Raw genomic sequence first — 25276 nt, 5'->3', positions numbered from 1 at the left:
GGTCCAGTGGGTAAGACTTGGCACTCCCAATACAGGGGGCCCAGGTTCAATCCCTGGTCAGGGAACTAGATCCTCCATGCATGCGGCAACTAAGATGCCTGCATGCCGCAACTAAGACCCAGCGTAGCCAAAATAAATAAATAAATAAATATTTTAAAAAAATAATGCAAGAAAATTCTCCAGAGCCAAACGGCACACATCTCTAGGTTGAAGCCTCAGTGTTCAGGACAATAAACGAAACCAATGGAGGAACATCGCCATAAAGTGTAGACCACAGGGTAGATAGAGATGATTCTAGAAGCTTCTAGAGAGAAAGGGTATTCAACAAGACTGTGAACCTGGGAAACAGAGGACTAATGCCTCCAAAATGCTGCGTGAATTTCATCCTAGAATCTTAGATTTATCTATATTTTCAATAAAGTAGAAAAGGGACATTTTTGGACAAGCAAGAACCCCAACTTTTTTCCAGGTGTAAACTGAGGAAAAGGAAGATACAGCATTTGGCAAAATGGGATCCAACACAGGAAAGTGACAAAGAGAATTCCCAAGATGACAGCTGTTTGTCAGGCTTGAAGGGCAGCTGGTCCAGACTGCAGGATGAGGTAGACAAAGCACTCGTGCTCCTGGAAAACAGTCTAGGATTTGACAGATCCATCGCAGCAACTGGGGAGGGAGGGAGAGAGGGAGGGGAGGAAGGAGGGAAGGAAGGAAGGATGGACAAAACACCTGTACTTTCAAAGAAAACAAAGTAAATGAAAAAACAAGGTAATTACTAAGTCCAAGAGGAAATTTTTTTTGTATGAGAAGGAAACACAATCAGAATACACTATTTGGCTCAAAGACAACCTAGCAGTCTTTTGTTTTTTGGTTTTTGTTTTTGGCCACACTTCGAGGCTTATGGGATCTTAGGTTCCCAACGAGGGATTGAACCCGGGGCCACGGCAGTGAAAGTCCTAACCACTGGACTGCCAGGGAATTCCCCAGCATAGTCTTCATAATATTTACGTTGATAACTGATTTAACTAAAAGTTGTGAGAGAACTTACACTAGGAAACAGAGGTTGAGGAAGGCCTATAAGAGAATTACCATATATGTCATTGATAGAAAATATTTAAAATAAGTAAATCAAGAAAGATCATTAAGAGCCTATCAGTGAAAACGCCAGAAAAATGACATAGAAGACATGGGAGAGGCTGTGTTTGGGAAGCAGGAAAAGGCGATATATGGACAGGGACTCTTTTTCTAAAAATAATATAATTTTGGGACTTCCCAGGCGGTCCAGTGGTTAAGGCTCCGAGCTCCCACTGCAGGGGCGGGGAGGCGGGCTCCACGTCTGTACCCGGGTCCTGGATCCATAAGCTACTCTGATCCTTTTGGAGACACCAGTCACCGGCTTAGAAAAGGCAGGAAGCTGGTGATTTTAGGAGGGTCTGCGCATTCAGAGCGGTGGGCAAGCAGGAAAGGAAGAGGGCGCGATGCTGCAGAGCTGAAGGCTGGACACTGTGGGTGGTCAGGTCAGCTGACCCGCTGCGAGGAAGGGTGGTCTCTCCACTACCCAAGAGGGAATGACACACGAGAAAGAGATGAAGGCCAACTGCTCCGCTAGTGCCCAGATTCTGCCAGGTGTCAGCGCAAGGGCTAACGCACAGCCAGAGGACTCTGCGCAGACCCGTGCTGTCCAGCGTGGGCCGCTGAGCACGCACGGCGACAAGCTTGCGAAACGTGCCTGGCGTGACTGAGGAGGTGGGTTGTGAGCCTTCATTACTCAAAACTGAAATTGAAACCGAAACCCACTTCCACCTCCAGGAAGATGGGAGCAGATTTTTCCTACGCCTCCCACCAAAGTACAACTAAAACTCCTGGACACGGCAGGCAGAACGGAAGACCCTGAGAGGTGGGGAGGCGGCGGCAGAGGAGCTGGGCCTCGGGGCCTGAGGAACGACGCAGCGCTACGCGCTCCGGTGTTTCTTTCCGGTTCCAGGCTTGGAGCTGAGCCCAGCAACCTGCAAGTGCCAGCAAGCCGGGTCCCAGCGACAGCCCGACCCGCGAGCCAGAGGAGACGGGCAGACAGACGGGCAGTAACTGCTCCAGTACAGCCAGTCAGACCAGAAATCCCTGCCCCCGGCCTTGCCAGCAGAGCCCCCAGCGTCCTGCTGGGGTGACCTGCCGGGACTCCTGCTAGGGCAGGACGCTGGGACCTCCACGCCGTCGGCTGACGATGCCTCCCCAACGTGGCAGCCTAAGAGGAAAGCGGGGGCCGGCAGTAAGGGGGGCCCCTCCCCGCTGGGACAGGGTCGGAGGCGGCCTGCTGGCGTCGCGACTGCCCGGTGGGGACCACGTGACTGCACCTTTCAAAAGACCAACTCAGAGTAAAACAAACGATATTTTCTGTATTTCTTAATGCCATCAGCCATCTTAAAGCAAAGGTGAGGCGTTAGCGTTGTCCTGTCAGTGTAACCGTCCCGAGCAGGGGAATCAGCTCCCACTCACGATTTACCTGGCACCCCACTTAACCCGCTCGACAATCTAATGCCATACACTTGTCACCACCTTCGCGAAGAGAAGCTGGTCACACAACCGCACCCCTGCTTGGACCGACTGCTTACCTGAAACCCGATCTCCTCTGGGGGGGGGGTCTCCTCCACCCTCCCCCTCCCCCTCCCCCTCCCGATGGCAGCCCTGGCTGCGCGTGAATCACAGGAAAGCCTGGGGGAGTGGCAACACATGATATAAGCAGGAACTTACAAATTCCAATGAAGCTTGACACCAGTGGATTTGGATTCAAAACTTTAATAATAAATTGTGCCAGTAGAAGCTTTTCAAAGGCAATGATATATCAATAAATAATAGTTAAATTGAGTTCCTGAGAAAGAACCTACCACATGACGTCTGTCAGAGCGTAAATAACAACACGGCGTTACTGCAAAACTAGAGAAACACTGACAGTCAGGACACAGCACAGCAGACCCAGAACCTGCCACTCACACACATGTAAACCAGTACACAGGAATTGTCTTCTTCAGTTTAGCCATCGATAGATGCGTAAGTGTGCTGCCTAGAGGTACACTAACCAATGGATACATTATGCTAAAAACCTCAAGGAAAAATACGTGGAATAATATAATGAAAAATACGATGCATCAGGTTTTTAAAAAGCAAAAAAAGAATTTAACTTTTTATTCAAATATAAATCACTTTAAATAGGAATCATACTAATTTGAAATAGGAATATTTTGTGTTTATCTATGTAGTTATATATACATTTACACTCCTAAGAAAATATGTATGGCTTAAATATCTTTTCTTTTTCAACATCACTTTGCTGTTTCACAAAGATTAGAAAAATGTGCTTCTAAAACCAAGTTAAGATGGATCCTTCAAAGCACACTAGAAACACGGTGAGAGAACCCCAAGATCACTGCCCTTACACGGGGCGTCTGCCGGGTGGGGCTCCGGCTACCCGTGGCGGCCGTACCACCAGGACAGCATCCTGACTCGCGAAGCAGACAGAGGTCCACGACTAACTTACATTTTTTTGGCAGAGCTAAGAGAATCCCTTTTGATGTATACAAGTGTTGTGTAGGACAAACGTCTTTGCCCCCCAAAGAATCCAATCACACCCACGACACATACAGTCACATCAGCTCTCAGGCACACGTGCATTTCCTCAACGAGAGAGGAGGGGTGCAGTCACAGCGAGGAAGTCACCACAGGACGACACGGCATCAGCACACTGTCCAGAATTACTCACTCAAAACGTATTCACAGAACCCGCTGTGAATGGCAAGACACGGTCACGCTTTAATAGAAAAACCCTGTTCATGCAGCGATCTCTCCACACTTGGCATCTGAAGTCACACCCGCGTGATCACCTGCTCACACTTCCTATTATACTATAATATGCAAAAAGCAAACAGAACAAAACAAAAGCAGCTTTTAACATATATCACAATTTTGAAATGTGGGAAAAATATAAAACAAAAACCACTGTGTGAATAAAATGGTATCAGTAACATCAGAACAGTGTTATCTTTTTTTTTTTTTTTACATTATTGCACAGAGATTTCTTATCACATGTTCTTCAGTCTTTACGTCTTCCCCTAAATGTGAATAAGTGCTGTGGATAAAATACAAACGTAGAAAATAACAGCAGCATGATTTGTCAAAATTAATCCCTATAATTTAGTAAGAAAAATGGCTATAAACAAAATAAGTGCTCTTTCTAAACTGTACTAATTTTAAAAAATATTGTTTTAATGCAGTGAAGGTCCTCAAAAGCCAATTCCAGGCCATGCTGACACCCGCCCCGCCATCAACCAGAATGTGGAGGAGACGTCAGAGGCGAGTCCTCTTTCAGAAGCTTTTCTGCTTTGGTTTTGGGTGCAGACCAGACATTCGAGGGGCAATCGGCCGACTGACCTGAGGGGCTGACCTCCCGGTCCCCCAGGGTCTACACGTACACGGGCTGGCAGCTCCCAGCCTGTGCCCCCGGGGCCGGGCCCCCCGCAGCTGGCTGCTCGGCCTCAGTCCCGGTCTCGGCCACCGCAGGCTTGGGGCACCGGAACGGGTAGCCGTTGTCGTCGAAGAACCTCCGGAAGGTGAACTCATAGAAGGCGTGCTCGGGGTGCCGGCTGCCCGGGGGGCCCAGCGCATCCCAGGCCTTGGAGCTGTCCTCGCTGCCGTCCTGCCAGGGGCCCTCCTCGTCCACTGGGTCGAAGTTGGACGTGTCCATGGGGTGGCTGATCGTGGGCACGTAGGGGGCAGGCTGCCTCCGGATGTCACTGGAGAAGTCGATGGCACCCAGGAACGGGTGGTCCTTCAGGTCGTCGGCCCCGTTGCGGCCCAGCCGGTGCTCAGCCGAGCAGCAGAGCTTGGCGATGAGGTCCCGGGCCTCGGGGCTCAGCTCCACCTGCGTGGGGATGTGCAGCGTGCTCTCCCAGTTAATCACCTGCGGGGACAATACACCCGGTGTTCCTTCCTCCTCAACCTCGAGGCCGACGAGGGCCGTGCCGGGCGGGACAGGGTGTTAAAGAACGCGATCATTTCCTAACATTGCTAATCATCAGGGAAATGCAAATCAAAACCACAATGCAGTACACCACCTCACAACGGTCAGAATGGCCGTCATCAGCCTACAAACGAGAAATGCTGCAGAGGCTGTGGAGAAAAGGGAACCCTCCTGCGCTGCTGGTGGGAATGTGAACTGGTGCAGCCACTATGGAGAACAGTATGGAGGTTCCTCAAAAAACTAAAAATAGAGCTACTATATGATCCAGCAATCCCACTCTTGGGCATATATCCAGACAAAACTATAATTCAAAAAGATACATGCACCCCTATGCTCATAGCAGCACTATTCACAACAGCCAAGACATGGACGCAACCTACATGTCCATCAACAGATGAATAGATAAAGATGCGTTACAAATATACAATGGAATCCTACTCAGCCATGAAAAAAGAATGAAATAACGTCATTTGCAGCAACACAGATGAACCTAGAGATTATCACACCAAGTGAAGTCAGACAGAGAAAGACAAATACCACATGATATCGCTTATGTGTGGAATCTAAAATATGATACAAATGAACTTATTTACAAAACAGAAACAGACTCACACACATAGAAAACAAAGTTATGGTTACCAAAGGGGAGAGGGAGGGAAGGAGGGGACAAATTAGGAGTTTGGGATTAACAGATACACACTACTATTCAATATATATAAAATAGATAACAAGGACCGACTGGATAGCACCGGGAATTATATTCAATATCTGGTAAGAACATATAATGGAAAAGAATCTGAAAATAATATATACCTGAATCACTTTGCTGCTATACCTGAAACTAACACAATATTGTAAATCAACTATATTCAATAAAAATAACTTTTTTTAATTTAAAAAGATCTTGATAATTTCATGATGGGAGAACAGAACAGACATAGGAGGCTCTGAGCAGCTAGAAACAGTTGGTGTGGTTTCAGGAGGAGCCCACAGCCTGAGGCACAGGGCGAGGAAGCCACCCCCAGCTGGTGGTGCTCAACCACACACATCAGCCATCAGGACGCTCACAGAGACCTGTCTGCTGTGAGGAGGAAGCCTAAGGGACTTCTTGTTTACACCTGGAGTCAGGATAAAGCAAGGCCAATATAACCAGGAGTGGCATGGGGCAGGCGGTGCGAGGGCTGGTTTGAAACTGAGTTGTTGTTTTAGTAGAGCCAAAGTTATACGACTCATAGAAGAAAACATAAAGGAAAACGTTCATGACGTTGGATTTGGCAATGATTTCTTGGATATGATACCAAAAGCATGGGCAATAAAACAAAAAAAATATATAAAACAGACTTAATCAAAATTTAAAACTTTCGTGCATCAAAGGACACTACTGACAGAGTGAAAAGACAAACCATGGAATGGGAGAATGTATTTGCAAAGCATATAGCCGACAAGGAATTAACATCCAGACTATATAAAGAACTACAACTCAACAACAAAAACCCAAAGAACCGAATTAAAAAAGGGCAAAGGACTTGAACAGACGTTTCTCCAAAGAAGATCTACAAACGACCACGAAACATATGAAAAGAGGCTCAACATCACTGAACCTTAGGGAAGTGCAAATCAAAATCACAATGAGATACCACCTCACACCCCCTAGAATAACTACTATTTTTTTAAAAACAAAAGGAAATTAAGTGTTGGCAAGGATGTAGAGAAACAGGAGCCTTTGGGCACTGTTGGTGGGAATGTAAAATGGTGCCGCCACTATGGAAACAGTATGGAGGTTCCTCAGCAAGTTTCAACATAGAATGACCGTAGGACCCAGCAATTCCACTCCTGGGTATGTCCCCAAAGGAACTGAAAGCAGGGACCAAACAGATACTTGTACACATACTTATGTTCACAGCAGCACTACTCACAAGAGCCGAAAGGTGGAAACAACCCAAACGTCCACTGCCAGATGATGGCTTAAAAAAATGGAATGTTATTTACACACAATGGAGTATTACTCAATATTACATACAATGTAATATCATTCAGCCTTAAAAAGGAAGGAAATTCTGACACAGGCTCCAACATGGATGAACCTTGAAGACATTATGCTGAATGAAATAAGCCAGACACAGAAGGATAAATACTGTATGATTCCACTTATATGAGGTCCCTAGAATAGTTAGCTTCATAGAGACAGAAAGTATTGATACAAGAGCTGTTACAGGGACAGAGGGGAGGGAGGAATGGCGTTATCCTTTAGTGGTTAAGCTCCTGCTTGGGATGGTGAAAATGTCTCGAAACAGCCGTGACTGTTGCATAACACTGTAAATGTACTTAACGCCACTGAATTGTACAATTAAAAGTAGTTAACATGGTAAACTTCACCACAATTTTAAAAATTGGGCTATTATCATGCAGACAAATTGGTAACTAATTCAGCAATTCAATTAGGATATAGATAATGCCAAATTCCAATTTCACTGTTACTGTAAAGAAACCAAGCCTTCATTTAGAATTTTTCTAATTAAGAGGTTATTAATTTCGGGTCTCCTGTGGACTCCGGGGTATGTGACTACATCCTAGACCTGTCAGTGAACATGTGTAAGGGCACTGTTCTGAGAAGTTCCAAAGGTTTCATCAGGTTCTCTATTCAGTCTTTAAGTAATCAAATCATTCATTTCAGACAGTAAATGGCTACCATTCTAAAACTAATTCTTCAGTACTGAGTTACTACTTGACGGAGTAATTTTTTAATTACTTGAAATGAATATCAGAATTGTGCACAACTAGCCTGACACATAGCTTATAACCGGCCAACGGTAACGACAGAACATCCAAGTATCAAAACCGATTTCCTCGGGCACAGTCTCAAAGCCGTGTTGGTTGCTGCACCGCGCACCTGCCGCCGGGCCCAGACCTGCGGCCTCGGTGCTCCGCCCACCCCTAGTTCTCACCTGCAAGCACCACATCGGCAGGCGACCATGGTTCAGGTTCACGCGTACATCACAGCTCAGCTCTGACCCTGTGCCTCTACTTACCCAGGTAAAAAATTAATAGGTAATAACAAGAATACTTGAAAACATCCCATGACATACCCCTATTCAGAATAAAAGGTCAAATGTTGGCCTAAGTCTCCTGGGTTCATCAGAAAACCACGTGCCCCATTACCTTCAGCTGGGTCTCCGTGGGAGTCGGCGCCAGGAAGGGCGGCTGCCCCACCAGCATCTCGAAGAGAATCACGCCAACACTCCACCAGTCGCAGAGCTGGGTGTATCCTGAAAGACAGCGTCACTCAGCTCCCACCCCGCACACACCCTCCTCACACACCCCGAGAGAATCGGCTCACGTCGGCGGGGAAGCTCCAGGCGGCGCACAGGTGACGTCACCGCCCCACCTGACGGCGCGCGTGTGATGTCACGGCCTCCCGCACGTGTCGGCGCACACGTGATGCCACCGTCTCCGCACCCGGCGGCGCACGCGTGACGTCACCGCCTCCGGCATGCGGGGCTCAGAACAGTCTGCGAGAAAAACGCTGCCGGGGCGTCCACGGTCTCCACGTGGGAGGGGCGTGGTCACGAGCATTTTCTTATTTTCCACCATTAGTCTGTGATAAACACAGGATGCTCTTGTAATAAAAGGCTTTTTAATTTTAAAAGATTACTGTTATTGTTAGTAACAATACTAACCAGAATTTTAGGTTCTTAAAGAACACGAACAGACGCAAGTTAAAATCATACAAACTAAAAAGCAGAAATTCTGTGACCTGAGGTCAGCTGAGACCAGTGATGAGGCTTCCCGGGGAGGCTTCCTGGGGAGGTTTTGGGAGAACCGGGGGGAGGAAACTGGCAAAGGGAACGGCTGCCACCTGTCGCGCCCCTTGGGGGCACCGAGGGAGCCAGGCCCCCCTGCAGGGCTCCGGCGGCCCGGTGCTCGGGCAGGGCGGCCTTGTGGAGGCTGCGGAGCAGGCTGATCTTTGATTTTGTCCCACATCCCAGTCCGAGGCCCGCTCCGGTCCTGCTGTCACCGAATTCTTGCTAGGTGTGACCTGCAGCCCCTGCCTGTCTGGCCCCGGAGGCTCCGCTGGGCTGCTGCGAACGGGGGGTTGGGGGAGACGGGTGTCCTCCCCCGCAGGCCAGCACCCACCCCTCCCTCTTTGAAAGGAGGGGGAGGGGGAGAGCTTTACTGGGCAGGGAGGTTGATACTCTAACCTCTCGAGGCACTGCTGTTACACGTGAGGCGGTGAGAGGCTAGTAACCCGCGCTGGGTCACACAGCTCACAGAGAACACGGGTGAGGACAGAGGGTCCTGGCTCCAATGACTGGAAACAACACGTGAGAACAGACAGGCCACTGCTCTCTGGGTTCATCAAACGGAATCAGATGAACAAACGCAGGCGCTGCGGGCCCTGCAGCTGACTGTCAGAGATGCCTCTCGTGCTCGGCCAGGCGCCCACTGGATGGGACGGAGCACTGCTGTCCCCAAATCTTACCTTGAAGGTGCTTCTGGACCTGCGGCGGAGAACTGGAGGACACAGTGTTTGTATCCTCACACCCGTTGACCAGTGAAGGTGGTTGACCCTGGTAGGACGCCCCCCCGCATCCCTCCCCCCCAGTCCTGTCTATCACAGGACTCTGTCAAAACCAGTTCTGGAGTGACTCCTCTGGGCTCCAGGGAGCAAGCCAACCTCGCACCCGGCCTGTCACTTCCAGCCTAAGGAGGGGCAAGTGGAGACGGGCCAGAAGCAAAGGCAGCTCCCAAACAGAGGGACACACACTGGAGGCTGTGTTTGCTAAGGGAAGAATCCAGCTCTCGGGCTCCCGTGAGCACAGACACAGTGGGGACACTTCGAGTCTCTGAAAGCTGGGGCTCGGGACCCTCAGAGGTCACCTGGCTTGGGTGCAGGGCGGAAGCACGCACCTTTTCGGAGGAGCACTTCTGGGGCGATGTAATTTGGGGTCCCAACCAGGGAATGAGCCAGACACCGCTGATGCTGCCTCCGCGCCCTCTGCTCCAGGGTCTTGAGCCGGTCTCCACAGCGGCAATTAGACACGTCGTCCCAGAGGTCGCTGGGCTCCATGCTGTCCTGCCTGGTGTGACTCCCTTTCACCCAGGAAGCAAGCCGAGGAGAGAAGAGAATGAAAAAGTTAATTTTCACTCTTCAACAATGCAACAAATCCATAGCTTCAAAAGGAAAAGTAATCCAACCCAGCTCCTGACACAGTGAGAGAAAGATTCCTCCCGCCATCTCGCAGGTGGCTGAGGTCCTGGGTCTCACACCCAAGCTGTGAGATGCACTCCTGTGCCAACACGGGAAGCATGGAGGAGGCGGCCGCAGGGGCTGTGCCCTGTGCTGGGTGACAGTGCAGGGCCAGTGAGAAAGGCTCAGGGACTGTAGGATGGTGGCCCCAGAGCCTCTCAGGCCCGTCTCAAAGGCTAACACCACCTGTTTGATAGACATGTTTTAAGACGGGCATGGAAAAGAGTGAGAGGATTTAGAAAATATGAACACAAATGACTTCAGTGCCAAAAAATGGGAATGAACAAAATGATTTAGGATTAGTTTTGAGTTAAAAAATAGAAGCCTGAGGGCTTCCCTGGTGGCGCAGTGGTTGAGAGTCCGCCTGCCGATGCAGGGGACGCGGGTTCGTGCCCCGGTCCGGGAAGATCCCACATGCCGCAGAGCGGCTGGGCCCGTGAGCCATGGCCGCTGAGCCTGCGCTCCGCAGCGGGAGAGGCCACAGCAGTGAGAGGCCCGCGTACCGCAAAAAAAAAAAAAAAAAAGAAGCCTGAGCTATAGAGTATTAAAATCACTATTATAAAAATTCAAGCCATAGATAGGATAATGACCAGCTGTTTCTGACTTTTCCAGGTAGCAGGACCACAGGAGGTGGAGTTAAGCTGGAGCCACAGCCAGGTCTGTGCCTGCAGGTAGACTCAGGGTGGCTGTGAGAGAGGGCTCCTTGGCAGGCTGGGAGGCTTGTGTTTTAAGGCTTGTTTTAATAGGGCAGAGTGATGGCTCCTCAGCAAGGCCCCATGAGACGCTATGGCCTACTGTCCTAAAAACGTATTAGTAAAATTTGAAGCCACTAACTTACAAAAAAAAACCACCTCACACGTCATACGACTTCTTCAGGGAGAAAAGGATGTCACGCCAAATTATAAAATCACCCGGTGACAGCTGCGCCCCAGGAGGGGAAGGAAAGGCCTGGGGCGGTACCTTTCTGGTAGTATTTGGAGTTGTGCGTCCACCTGAACCCAGTGCAGAGGCCAAAGTCTGTCAGCTTGATATGGCCGTCGAGATCTATAAGAATGTTGTCCGGCTTGATGTCGCGGTGGATGAAGCCCATCTTGTGGACGCTCTCAATGGCCAGTGTCAGCTCCCCGATGTAGAAGCGGGCCAGGTGCTCGGGGAACACCTCCATGCGGATGAGCAGGCTCATCATGTCGCCGCCCGGGATGTAGTCCATGACGAAGTACAGGCTGTCCTTGTCCTGGAAGGAGTAGTAGAGCTTGACCACCCACTCGTTGTCTGCTTCCGCCAGGATGTCCCTCTCGGCCTTCACGTGGGCCACCTGGTTGCGATTCAGGACGTCCTTCTTCCTCAGCGTCTTCATGGCGTACAGGGCGTGCGTGTCCACCTTGCAGGCCAGGCACACTTCCCCGAAGGCGCCGACGCCCAGGGTCTTCACCTTCACGAACATGGACTTGTCCATCTTGGCCCTCTTGAGCCTGTTGTAATTGGACTCCTTCTGGTAGAGGATCTTTCTCATCTGCTCCTGTTCAGCTTCACAGAGCCCGGCCTGTGCAGGAGGAAACAGGGGAGGGTCACCCTAGGGCAGCCCGGGGGAGGGGGTGGGGAAGAGGCCCCAGAACGCAGGGGACCCCAACCGATCCGCGGAGACCAGGGTGCAGAAGAATGGGTCCAGACACTACAAGCGAGAAAATAACCCTTTGTTCTTTACATCCACACAGAGTCGCAGATCTGGAATCGAAAGGGAAGACATAATAACAGGGACTTTTTTCTCCAGGTGACCTTAGGCTCTAAAAACTACAGGAAATCGGAAAAGAAGAAGTAAAGCTGTCACTGTTTGCAGATGACATGATACTATACACAGAGAATCCTAAAGATGCTACCAGAAAACTACTAGAGCTAATCAATGAATTTGGTAAAGTAGCAGGATACAAAGTTAATGCACAGAAATCTCTGGCATTCCTATATACTAATGATGAAAAATCTGAAAGTGAAATCAAGAAAACACTCCCATTTACCATTGCAACAAAAAGAATAAAATATCTAGGAATAAACCTACCTAAGGAGACGAAAGACCTGTATGCAGAAAATTATAAGACACTGATGAAAGAAATTAAAGATGATACAAATAGATGGAGAGATATACCATGTTCTTGGATGGGAAGAATCAACATTGTGAAAATGACTCTACTACCCAAAGCAATCTACAGATTCAATGCAATCCCTATCAAACTACCACTGGCATTTTTCACAGAACTAGAACAAAAAATTTCGCAATTTGTATGGAAACACAAAAGACCCCGAATAGCCAAAGCAATCTTGAGAACGAAAAAAGGAGCTGGAGGAATCAGGCTCCCTGACTTCAGACTATACTACAAAGCTACAGTAATCAAGACAGTATGGTACTGGCACAAAAACAGAAAGATAGATCAATGGAACAGGATAGAAAGCCCAGAGATAAACCCACGCACATATGGACACCTTATCTTTGATAAAGGTGGCAGGAATGTACAGTGGAGAAAGGACAACCTCTTCAATAAATGGTGCTGGGAAAACTGGACAGGTACATGTAAAAGTATGAGATTAGATCACTCCCTAACACCATACACAAAAATAAGCTCAAAATGGATTAAAGACCTAAATGTAAGGCCAGAAACTATCAAACTCTTAGAGGAAAACATAGGCAGAACACTGTATGACATAAATCACAGCAAGATCCTTTCTGACCCACCTCCTAGAGTAATGGAAATAAAAACAAAAATAAACAAATGGGACCTAATGAAACTTCAAAGCTTTTGCACAGCAAAGGAAACCATAATCAAGACCAAAAGACAACCCTCAGAATGGGAGAAAATATTTGCAAATGAAGCAAATGACAAAGGGTTAATCTCCAAAATTTACAAGCAGCTCAATAACAAAAAAACAAACAACCCAATCCAAAAATGGGCAGAAGACCTAAATAGACATTTCTCCAAAGAAGATATACAGAATGCCAACAAACACATGAAAGAATGCTCAACATCATTAATCATTAGAGAAATGCAAATCAAAACTACAATGAGATATCATCTCACACCAGTCAGAATGGCCATCATCAAAAAATCTAGAAACAATAAATGCTGGAGAGGGTGTGGAGAAAAGGGAACACTCTTGCACTGCTGGTGGGAATGTGAATTGGTTCAGCCACTATGGAGAACAGTATGGAGGTTCCTTAAAAAACTACAAATAGAATTACCATATGACCCAGCAATCCCACTACTGGGCATATACCCTGAGAAGACCATAATTCAAAAAGAGTCATGTACCAAAATGTTCATTGCAGCTCTATTTACAATAGCCCGGAGATGGAAACAACCTAAGCGCCCATCATCGGATGAATGGATAAAGAAGATGTGGCACATATATACAATGGAATATTACTCAGCCTTAAAAAGAAATGAAATTGAGCTATTGTAATGAGATGGATAGACCTAGAGTCTGTCATACAGAGTGAAGTAAGTCAGAAAGAAAAAGACAAATACCGTATGCTAACACATATATATGGAATTTAAGGGGAAAAAAATGTCATGAAGAACCTAGGGGTAAGACAGGAATAAAGACGCAGACCTACTGGAGAACGGACTTGAGGATATGGGGAGGGGGAAGGGTGAGCTTTGACAGGGCGAGAGAGAGTCATGGACATATACACACTAACAAACGTAGTAAGGTAGATAGCTAGGGGGAAGCAGCCGCAAGGCACAGGGATATTAGCTCGGTGCTTTGTGACAGCCTGGAGGGGTGGGATAGGGAGAGTGGGAGGGAGGGAGACGCAAGAGGGAAGACATATGGGAACATATGTATATGTATAACTAATTCACTTTGTTATAAAGCAGAAACTAACACACCATTGTAAAGAAATTATACCCCAATAAAGATGTTTAAAAAACAAAAAAAAAATAAAAAAATAAAAACTACAGGAAACTTATATGAATAAAAATCTGGGGGAAAAGGGACCACAAAATTCCTGGAGCTCTAAGAGCAATGTAATAATTTAATAATAGTTCAGGGGAAAATGGGAAAACAAAGTCAACGAAAATGGGACAGCGGGAAGGGCACAAATCTTATTTTTAGAATTTGCAGTTACCGGCTGGGTGATTTAAACTGACCATAGCATTTTAATCTAAATAATTTCATTAATAATTACCTTTTCTAACAGTTTAGTGCCAACTAGGGTATATTTCAAACCTTATTTTCTAACTATAGACTTAAGAAATAGATGAATCACTACTAGATATATTTGTCTTTATAAATCCCACAATTTCAATGTATAAAACCTCAAACCTTCTTTCTACTCTTTCAAAATGTTTCCTTAGCAGTTAGAAAAACTTGGTGGATTTGTGCACTAGTAAGGACACACCATAAAAACCAATGTGTTCATTTACGCGCCGGCACATCAGGCAGAGCCCATCCCCTCCCGAGAGCGAGGGGGAAGGGGAACGCAACGTGCAGGACTTCTCCAGGTGGGACCCCCGATACCAGCCCCCCTCCCCAGGAGACCACCGGCCTGGAGGGGAGGTGCGTGAAGCAGAAGCAAGAAGGGACCCGCGGCGACCCCACGACCCACCTTGGCCATCTCCTGCTCCAGCTGCAGCCTGCGAGCCACCTTCTGCTGGTAGGTCTTCAGCACGTTCTCCACATGCTGCTCCATAAAGAACTTGAAGGCGGAGGGCGAGTAGCTCTTGATGCGCGACTCCCGCTTCTCCTCGTCGCGGCAGCCCCTGCGCACGGGCACCGGGGACGTCTGGATCTGCTTGCGGTCCTTGCCCGCCTTCTCCCCTTTGGCGCTCCTGGGGCTCCTGGGGCTCCCGTCGGGGGGCTCGGCGGCCCGGCTGCCCCGGAGGCCCTGCTGCAGCCCCACGCACAGGCCGTCCACGTCGTACTGCTCGGCGCGGCCCTGCGGCCGCAGCAGGTGCCGGGGGTAGGGCGGGGGCCGGCCCCGCGCCTCGGCGCCCCCCGGGGCGGGGGGATGCTCGTCCTGGGGCTCCAGGCCCTCGAGCGCGGGGCCCGGCGGCGGCACCCAGGCGGGGTGCGAAGGCCCCACGGCCGTCTGGGGCTCGGGCCTCATCACCCGCACGCTCTTCACGGCGTGCAGGATGTGCGCGGCCGTCACGGCCGTGATGGCGTTGGGGGAGGGCGCGGCCGCCGCCTGGTGGCCGTTGAAGGAGCCGGTCCTGCTGGGGCCCGGCTTCTGCAGCGAGTCCCGCCGGGCCAGGCCGGCGCTCGGCCACTGCGGCGCGGGGGGCGCGCTCGGCTCGAACCGCTCGGCGCCGAGGCCGGTCCGGGAGGGGGTGGCCAGGCCCGGCGGGGGGCTGTCGCCAGCGAACACGGCGCCCCGGGGGCCCCCCGCGTGCACCGGGTGGGGCTGCTTGGGGTGCGGGTGGGGCGCGTACGCAGCGGCGCCGCCCGGGGGCGGGAACGCGAGGCCGGGCTGCACCTGCACCTGCACCTGCACCTGCACGGCCGGGCCCTTGGCGGCCAGGCCCGCGTACCCACCGACCTCCGGCGGAGTCTTGCTCTGGAAGGAGGGGCTGCGCTGGACGCCGTAGGCCAGGGGCTCCCCGGGCACCAGCAGGGGGGCCCTGTAGTGCGGGCCCTGGCCGGGGAGGCTCATCCCGGCGGCCTCCCCGGCGGCGGCATAGCCCTTGGGTGGGTGCGGACGGCAGTGAGGCCCGACGGCGGCGAAGAGGAAGTCCGGGTACTGGCGGGGCGCCTCGTCCAGGGCGGCGGGGCCCTCGAAGGCCGGCCCGCTCACCTGGGCGTAGGGCGGGAAAGGGTCACCTGCTCCTTCGAAGCTCAGCCTCCGCGGCACAGAGGCTGGCGCCAGGCCTTTTCCTGCAGAGGAGGGAACGGGAGGCTGACGCCGCGGCACGGCTACTCCGCGGCCGAAGGCCTGGGAAGGCCCCTGACGCCAGTGACGGCCGCGCGGGCGGCGCCGGGCTCCCAGTCCAAAGGCCGTGCCCTGCCTGTCCGAGGACGCCCCCGCGGAGCACCTGGCCGAGCCCTGACCGTCTGCGGCTGTGCTTCCAGCAGAAGCCACGGCAAATGACACTGTGTTCTCAGGGTGAGACGATGCATCAGAAAGACCACGAGCACGGCAGGTGCGGGGTCATCGGAGAGCGGGCGCTGCCTCCCGAGGGGCTGGGCTGCCACACAGACCCCGGGGCCCTCAGAGTCTGGACGCGGTGGCCAGCGAGGCACTGTTTAAGGGAACTCCTCAGTCAAGAAGAAAACAGAAACCTGTGTCCTCTTCACAAAGAAGATACGGCTACAAAGCCCGTGCAGTTTCCCCCTCAGCAGATGAACTGGGCTTATCCAAGGTCTCCCACAAAACAGGGAACACTCCTGTTCAATATCCTGAATCCCTTACTACACCCAGGGACCTCAGGTCCCCAAATGGGCCCCATCTGCTCTACCAGCAAACAGAAACATTCAGTGACAGGCAGCAAGGCAAGACATCTGGTGCTGGGGCCTCTGGCCCTCCCCAGGGGCACCAGGGGGCTTTCCCACACCTCTGCCCAAGGTGTCCAGCTCTGGAGGCACCTGCCATTGGGCAGCCTGCTCTCAGAGGCCACAGAGTGGGAAACGGTGTGTTTCAGAATCAATGAAATAAGCCTCCCCCACAAGCCCAAGAGAAAGCAGAAAGAACCTGCGGGGGTTGCCTCATTTTAATATCCAGTGAATTTTCCGATCTTTCATAAGCAAAACAAGTCCACAAACCCAGCAAGTAGGAGGCACCCAGCTCAGTGTCATATCTGCCACCCGCCGTCCCCGCCCTCGGGCGACCGTCAGGATGGCCCCTGCCCGCAGCCCCCAGCGTGCTCACCTGGGGAGGTCTGCTTGACGACCCGCACAATCTGCTCCTTGCCCGGCTCCAGGTAACCCATCTTACTGATGAACTCCAGGGCGGCCTCGATGCTGCGGCTGCCGGTCTGCTTGAGGGCCCTGCCCGCCATCTCCTGGGGGTGGGGTGGACACAGAGACGTCAGTGGGGGCCTGGGTGTGCGTCCCCTCGACACAAAGCCTCCAGGACTGCCTTCCCGCCCTGCGCCCGGCTCCAAGCCAGCGCCACTGGGGACGTGTCCTCAGGCGCCGATGACAACCTCACTGACCCCCAGACCACGACGATGGGCCTGGAAGACCGTACATCCTGCTCCTGCTAGAAAACTTCTGTGACTGGACTGAAATTCCCATCTAGCCTGTGGAAGTCAGAGAACTGCCCTTCCCCAGCCCAGGCTTCCTGGGGGAGGGACCCCTGCCCCGAGGGGAGACCTGCACATCTACTGTTTATGGTGCCCCGTGCCCATGCGGGCAGCGGCAGGCGAGAGAGGACATCAGCCCAGCACTGCTGGCGGGGTGAGCACCGGGGAAGAGGGCCGGAGGACGGAGAGGGACCAGGGACTGATCACAGGCCAGACGGAGGCACAGCCGGCTCTTCAAGGACAGCCGGGATTCGGGCAGCAGGAGGGCTCAGTGGTGGAAAGGTATTCTTGGCAGCAGGTGGTACAGTCAGAGCAGGGGCCTGGTGGGGGAAGAACGGGGAGGCGGGAGAGGACAGCGGGGAGGCACCACAGACCGGGCCGCCTACCTGAAGGCAGTCGCGGGAGCTTTCCAAGCAGGGTCGGGGTCAGTGAGAGGATGGGCCAGGGGCAGAGCTGCAGAACCCGTGGTCGGGTGCTCAGGCCGGAGGGGGAGGGCTGCGAGGGCTGTGGCCCAGGCGCCCTGGGTCGGCTCTGCAGAGCTGTGGGCAGACAGGGGAGCCAGCCTTCAAGGATGGAACCGGGAGGGGCAGCAAGAGGGGATTCTGTGGACAGACAGGAGTCTTCTGAAGGTGGAGGGGTGGGTGGGCAAGGAGGAGGGAACTGCAAATGCAGGAAGTGGGTGGTGACCGGAGGGGAGGGGTCTCAGAGCAGCAGGGGTGGGAGAGCCCTGACAGAGACTGCTATAGCTCGGACAGGAGAGGAGAAGGCAGTGAGCAGGCAGCAGGACCCCAGGTCCCCAGGGGACAGAGGCCGGTCAGCAAAGAGCCACGGCAGAAACCCAGGAGATGCCCCGGACCCTGAGGACGGATGAGCTGCTCTCCCCGCCTGCTGGGCCAGGGGCTTTTCAAGGCTAACAGAGTGGTCCTGTCCCCGCGCTTGTGTGTCTGCCCCTCTGTTAGGACTGCGACAGCCTGGGGGCCTGACCCTCCTGTGGCTCAGGGCTGCGCCCACCCACCTAACACAGGGACGGGAAGGACTCCGGTGCTTCACATCCACTGATTGTGTACATAACATTAACCTCCATCCTGGCAGGGCCCCACGGGGTGGCTGGACAAAGCGCGCACGCGGCCGTGACCTGTGCCTGTGTCCTGGGGGATTCGGGAGAGAAGAGGCAGGAAGAGCCCCGCCCGTGAGCCAAGGGCTGGGGGGGAGGCGGCCTCTGGGGGAAGCAGCGGAAGGGACGGCTCGCGAGGCTGGGCAACGGCCAGAGCTGCCTTGGGATCGAAGGAAAGGGCACGAGCTGGGGGAGAGCCAGCCAGCTGCGGACAGCGCCCATCTGCTGTGTCTGGGACGGGACCGAAGCCTTGGCTGCTTTGGGGTGACTGGCCGCACGTGTGCGTCGCTTCAGACCGGCTACGTGTCAAGGAAGCGGCGACTCTGAGGACCAACCACGTCAGACAGTGTGTGTGTTCAACCCCCTGCTGCGCACTGGCCTCAGCCTCAAGATTCCGACCTTCCCAACGCTTCGCTTCCAGTCGAGGAACTTAACCAGCAAGAACACCGGAGGCAACCACAGGTACCGACGTGCTCACAGGGCTGCTTCGAATCGCACAACCGACCAACTAACCATACGCCCGTCACACACCCGACCACGCTAATGAGCCCTCCTGTTTACTAAACAACCCAGTCAGGCAGTCTTGCCCTTGCCGTCTGTCCCTTCCACCAAATTTAGCAAGTCCATTAACTCTCAGAGACACCACTAGACATATATGTATAGGCGTGCTTTAAAAACCGCAGGAAGGGACTTCCCTGGTGGTCCAGTGGGTAAGACTCCGCACTCCCAATGCAGGGGGCCCGGGTTCGATCCCTGGTCAGGGAACTAGATCCCGCACGCATGCCACAACTAAGACCTGGCACAGCCAAAATAAATATAAGTAAATAAATAAATACTAAAAAGCCCCACAAACTGCAGGAAACTCGGGATCATTTTTAAACCCATCAGGAATCACAACCCTGCCTTGCCTCCACCCCCCGGGCAGCAGGACGCCGTTTCTGTGGCTCCAGCGCCCAGATGTCAGTCCAGCAGAGCGGTGCCCAGGGACGCCCACACCCTGCCCCTGAGCTCCGCCCCAGCTGGACGGCACGCTTGCCCCCGGGGCCTTCGGGAGCCCGATGAGCCGGGGCCCAGGGTCTGCACGGCTGCCCCCGCGCCACCCCCTTGCCCCTCGGCTTCTAGACCCACGTCCCCTCCCCCCTGCCCTCCCTCGCCACCTGCCGAGCTGCCCGGCTTGAAAGTCCCGCAGCTCCAGAGCCCGGGGGCAGGGCAGCTCCTCACGGCCGTTTCCCGGCGCTTCCAAGAGCCTGAAGGGCGGGTGGCTGGCTGTGAAGGAGAAGGAAAGGGCGACCCAGCCTGCCTGGGGCCGGAGCCAGAGACGCAGGGCCCCCGCGGAGCGAGTGGATCCCGCGCCAGTCCGACACACCCGGCACCCGCGCGGTTCCCGGAGAAGGAGAAGAGAAAACTAAAGCCAAGAAAGCCCGCAAGGGGCCTCTGAATCTGAACTGTGAGTGGGTGACGAGAAGATGAGGCACCACTCCGGCTCAAGGCCCTACAGCAAGGCCGCGGGGCAGGGCGCCCACTGAGTGCTTCCGAGGAAAAAGATGTTTTTTAGAGTAACTTATAGGTAGGGAATGAAGAAGAAATTTGGGCTAAAATTAAACAAGCATGGAAAATGCTCAACCTTACCAAGGATCAAAGAAACACTTTTAATAAAATAGCGTTTTATATTGAATTGTTAACACCAAAACAAAATAGTTATAAAGGCAAATGGCTGGTGAAACTCTTCACAGTCATATGTTTTTGGTCCTTTGAGGTGACTATTTGTTAACAAGTACCAAAAGTTATTAAACGTGCGCCCTGATTTAATAATTTTACTTCCTAAAATTCTCAGGCCAATTTAAAAGAATCCTATTTTAAAAGTCAACTTGCATAAAGATGTCTGTCCGAATTAGATATAATACAATAAATCAGCCCCTCAAACAGAAGGGTGTAGGGCAGGAGTAGAAAGGGCTTAAATAATCCAATGAGAGAGTGATTATGTTCATTATAATTAAAGTATTCCCTGGGATACACTTAATGCAGCCCCAAAATACTTGCTATGGCCAAATTCTCTTACTGGAGAAGCACTAAGCATCTAATATTCTTCTCTACAGAGTACACAGCAGTGAACAAAATGTGCGACTTTCAATAGCGTAAACAACATGAAGAAACAGTGACGTGCAAAATGTGTCTGAGCATCGTCTACAAACAAGGGCTTGATCAGAACACGAGGAAAACAAGTTTGACGGTTTTATGTTGCAATATGCGATGATTTCTTCGTGTTAAAGAGCGTAAGATGGTGAGAATACTTATGCGTGCGTCCAGTTCCGTTATAAGAAAGCCGCCAGTGTTATCCAGCTCCATGGTTGTGGGCAGACGACAAAAGTCCTCCAGATCACAGCAGACTCCAGTGAGAGGGCAACATTTCACAGGGTCACCCCAGAGCTCCCTTCAGCTGTAAAGCTCCACGACTTCAAGGGATGTTTGCGAAAACATTAAGGATTTTACTGTTGGCACTATTGAGATAGGTGAGCGGAGGTGTGACCCACTCCAGGGAAACTACCAAAATCCCCTATGAGTTTACACACACACACACACACACACACACACACAGGAAATGAGAACGTTATCATAATATAGATTACTGGTGTGATCGGTGAAGTCTGAGAACCTAAATAACGTCTTTAGTTCAGTCTATCCAGCGGGTTATTCCAGTTGTCCTACTATGAGCCCAATAATCAAAGACCTACTTTGCTTCCATTTATCATAATTTGGCTACACAGTCAGCAGGAAGTACGGCTTTCTACATGCTCTTGCAACTTCACAGGCCCCTAAATAAGTATTTTACTTGGGTTAATATTTAACTACAAAACCATTCTTATATCTTCGTGGGATTTGTTCTTAAAGGAACACTACACTCCTGGATATGCCTATTATGATAACTTAGGTCCAACCTCTTTTTGAAAAAAACACTCCCATTTTTGTCAATAATGAAAAGCCATAGAGAAAGAGAATATAACATACAAAAACACTTAGCCGTGTTCCAGGAAAGGGTAGGGAACCAGTTTTAACAGCACATGTGCTGCCCAGGGTCAGGGCCTCCTGAGGACGGTCAGCGGCATGAACCTGCCCGTGGACACAGGGGGCCCGCCGCTGGGCTCAGGGAACAGGCTCTGCCGGGCCTCCCCAGCATGGCCGCCCCCCGTGCTCTGGCAGGAACCCCCTGACCGCACCCTCACCAGCACATGCCTGCTTTTAGGGAGGCCGACAGGTCCTCTAAAACCTGGCTTGCACAAGTCACGCAATAAATAGGCACACACACAAAACCACAAAATCTCTAGGACAGTCTCTTCTGCCCCAGGAAACAAGGAAGGAGCCAGACCGTCCCTGCCAGGGACAGACGAGCCCTGGCGTTCTGAGTTCTGGGGGAACCAAGGAGCCCGTGGCAGAGAGCACAGGGGTGGGCGGTGCAGGCCCCTCAGAAGACAGATTCCAGGGGGGAGCTGGTCACCACCAGCCAGAGAGCCTGGCGACACGAGTGGGTAGAGGTCCGTGGTGGCCCAACACAAAGAACCTGACGCTGAGCTAGAGACAGGCGCGTTCAAAGCCTGAGCTGAGGAGGCCAGATGGAGGGTGGAGCTGGGGGTGGGCAGAGTTCAGAAGAAAAGGTCTCAGGCAGAGGAAGCCTGGGGACAACACAGCCTCCCTGGATGGTCTGAACTGGGGCACGCGGCATGACGGGGCCCAGGGCCAGCCTTCCTGCTCCCCCGCTGGGCAGGGCCCCGGCTCCTTTCAGGGCAGGATCGGAGGTCGGGACAAGGGTTCAGAAGCAAGGGCTTGCCAAGCTCCAAGCTCTGCACACTTGGTTCTGAACCGCACTGTGGGCTCTACAGGGTAGAGAGAAGACACCGGGAGAGGGCAGGCCCAAGAGCCTCCGGCCACTGTCCTCCGGGGCTGGGAGGGGAATCAAGGGGGGGCTTAATGGGGAGCTGTGGCTCGCACTCTTGCTGGGAACTCTGTCGTCAGAGGTACAAGGTTTTCACGAAGGAAAGGATTCGGTTTCTGTCTCAGCCCACGATGCCGGATGACGAAGCAGGAGGTGGCAGTCCAGTGCGTGAGCAGCGGGACCCTGGGCCCAGGGGACGGGGGCGGGGGCTGCCCACCGCCTGGTACCTGCGGACACAAGACGGAGCCACGAAGGCCAGACCTGCGCCGCGAATGGGCGTCAGGACGCCGGGAGATGGACCAGCCGGCAGAGCTCAGGCGCCAGCGGCTCAGCGTGATTCTGGAAGAAGAGACTCTTCATCGGCTACAAGCCCGCCTTGGCCCCTGAAATTCAGTGGCCTGAGTGTGTGGGGAGAGTCTTCCCGTGCAGACAAGAGCCACCGCCAACTTCTGCCATTCAGACGTCTCACCCACAGACAGCACACGGGCCTCCGCACCGAGCATCCTTAGTCACAGACCTTCGAGCTCCTTTCTGTGCTTTAAATGAGTAGCTGCTCTTCTCCTGTGTGTCCTGTAGCCCTCTGCACGGCCTCCGTCCCACTTTGCTGGGGACCGTCAGCCCACAGGCATCAAAGGGAAGGGACGTCTAGATGCAGATTTCAGGGCGCTCTCTTCTCTGTGGTTGTTTTTTAAAATGTTATCAAGTAAACGGGGCGATCTAGAAAGCTATGGGCTCATTTAAGAAGGAAGACAGTCTTCTGCTACTTCTACACCCTTGAAAGATACAGTGAAATTTACAAAAATGTTTAATTATGAAATATGGTACTGAAGACAAACTTCCAAGCTAGTTTTTATGTAATTTTCAGAAAAAGTCAGGGAGTTCCCTGGTGGCCTAGTGGTTAGGATTCCAGGCTTTCACTGTCGTAGCCCGGGTTCAATCCGTGGTTGGAGAACTCAGATCCCGCAAGCCTCACGCAGCCCAAAACGAAACCAAACAAACAAAAAAAACGCCAAAACAAACAAAAAAATCTATTAAAAAGAAAAAAAAAAGCAAAGAAAAAGTTACAGTGTAACCTTGAAATGGACACATATTGGGGAGCTCCGCACACAGGCACATAGCTGCTACGCAGGCACCCTTCTGGCCGACTCCACCCCGTGGTTCTGAAACCCTTTAAACTGGGACTTCCCTGGTGGTGCAGTGGGTAAGACTCCGCGCTCCCAGTGCAGGGGGCCTGGCTTCGATCCCTGGTCGGGGAACTAGATCCCAGGCATGTGCCGCAACTAAGACCCGGGGCAACCAAATAAATAAATAAATATTTTTTAAAAACATGTTTGAAATCCTTTAAACTGATTTCAGGGTTGAAATGGATGTTGACCCCCGTGTGAAAGCCCATCGAGTAGGCCGGGACAAGGACGCTGACTTTTACCCTGATCGAGGCAGGAAGCCACCTAGCGTTTGGAGCACAAGATCCGACTTCTGTTTTAAAAGGGTCCCCTGGCTGCGCTGTGGAGAGCACAGTCTAAGGGGGATGGGGGAGGTTAAGAGGCCGGCGTGACCGTGCAGATGCACCGACTGTCCAGGTCCCCACGGACTCCTGCTGGGTTCCCGGGAGGGCCCTCGCAGCCCACGGGGAGCTCAGCTCCTCTCGTGCTGCAGACCAGCCTTTGGGAGGGTCTCTTGAACGGAGGCGCAGCCTCGTGAGCCCTGTTGGTGGGAGGACTCGGGACTGAGACAGAGAGGGAGCGGGAGCTGTGCACGAGTCTCCGAGCCTTGGAATCGCCCTAAAATGTAGGTGCTTGTATTTTATCAAAATCAGGAGACTGGGACTTCCCTGCTGGTCCAGTGGCTGGACGCTGCTGGTCCAGACTCCGAGTTCCCAATGCAGGGGATCCGGGTTCAATCGCTAGTCGGGGAACTAGATCCCGCATGCCGCAACTAAAGATCCCACACGCGGCAAGGAAGATCCCTCATGCCACAACTAAGACCCGGCGAAGCCAAATAAATAAATAAAATATTTTTTAAAAAATCAGGAGACTGAGGCTCAGAATGAGTAATCATTTCCCAAGTTCATACAGTCGGTGGTAAAGTCAGAACTCAAAACCCAAATAGTCAAAACAAGTCCAACATGACCAGTAATCAAAGGCTGCATTTTTTAAAATAAGGGACCATCTCACACTCATTAGATGGACAAGTGTTTAAAACACATGACACCACCAAGTGTCGGCTAGGACAGGGAAGACCGACCCGCAGAGGCTGAGGGCGAGATGCTGACCTGTAAACCACACAGAACACTGTGACAGCATCTGGTAAAGTCAGGGATGCTCACATCCTGTGACCCACAAACCCCACTTCCGGAGAAAGTCCCCACGTGTTCACAAGAAGACACACAGGAGAGCACCTGCTGCACTTCTGTCGAGGATGGAAAACTGGAAACGACCTAAACATCCATTAGTGGGATAACGGAGACGTAAGTGGCGGTGAAATGACAGCAATTACAATGAACGGGAGCCTCGTCCATCAACGTCGATAAACCTCAGAACCATGATGCAGACGGGAAAAGGAAGCTGCAAAATCGCATTATACAGGGGTTTTAAAAAACTTGTAAAACAAATACCGCAGACTGGTTACAGAACGCGTCTGAAGCAACAGCACCGAACAAACACAAATGGGAATGAGGGACCCAGCACGGAGGCACAGAGAAGCTGCTCCATGTGACACAGCGTTTCTCCCAAAGGTCTCTGGAACA

General features: G+C 52.1%; 1 protein-coding gene across 1 annotated transcript in view; it reads right to left on the bottom strand.

The window, feature by feature from the left end:
* Window positions 1–2774: 2774 nt before the first annotated feature.
* The window catches only part of LATS2 (large tumor suppressor kinase 2), a 44222-nt gene continuing 21720 nt past the window's right edge, over window positions 2775–25276 (bottom strand). Inside the window, exons 3-8 of the mRNA XM_029210374.1 lie at window positions 17113–17245; window positions 14854–16121; window positions 11217–11799; window positions 9917–10099; window positions 8168–8274; window positions 2775–4948 (exon numbers count right to left, since the gene is read on the bottom strand). Coding sequence (XP_029066207.1) covers window positions 4451–4948; window positions 8168–8274; window positions 9917–10099; window positions 11217–11799; window positions 14854–16121; window positions 17113–17245 — 2772 coding nt within the window. The 3' untranslated portion in view covers window positions 2775–4450. The remainder of the gene's footprint in view (window positions 4949–8167; window positions 8275–9916; window positions 10100–11216; window positions 11800–14853; window positions 16122–17112; window positions 17246–25276) is intronic.

This window comes from Monodon monoceros, unplaced genomic scaffold (genome assembly GCF_005190385.1).
Source record: "Monodon monoceros isolate NGI ecotype Baffin Bay Population unplaced genomic scaffold, NGI_Narwhal_1 Super_Scaffold_8, whole genome shotgun sequence".
NCBI lineage: Eukaryota > Metazoa > Chordata > Mammalia > Artiodactyla > Monodontidae > Monodon > Monodon monoceros.
Note: the sequence above shows the minus strand (reverse complement) of the source record. Positions and strands in the feature narration are given on the sequence as shown.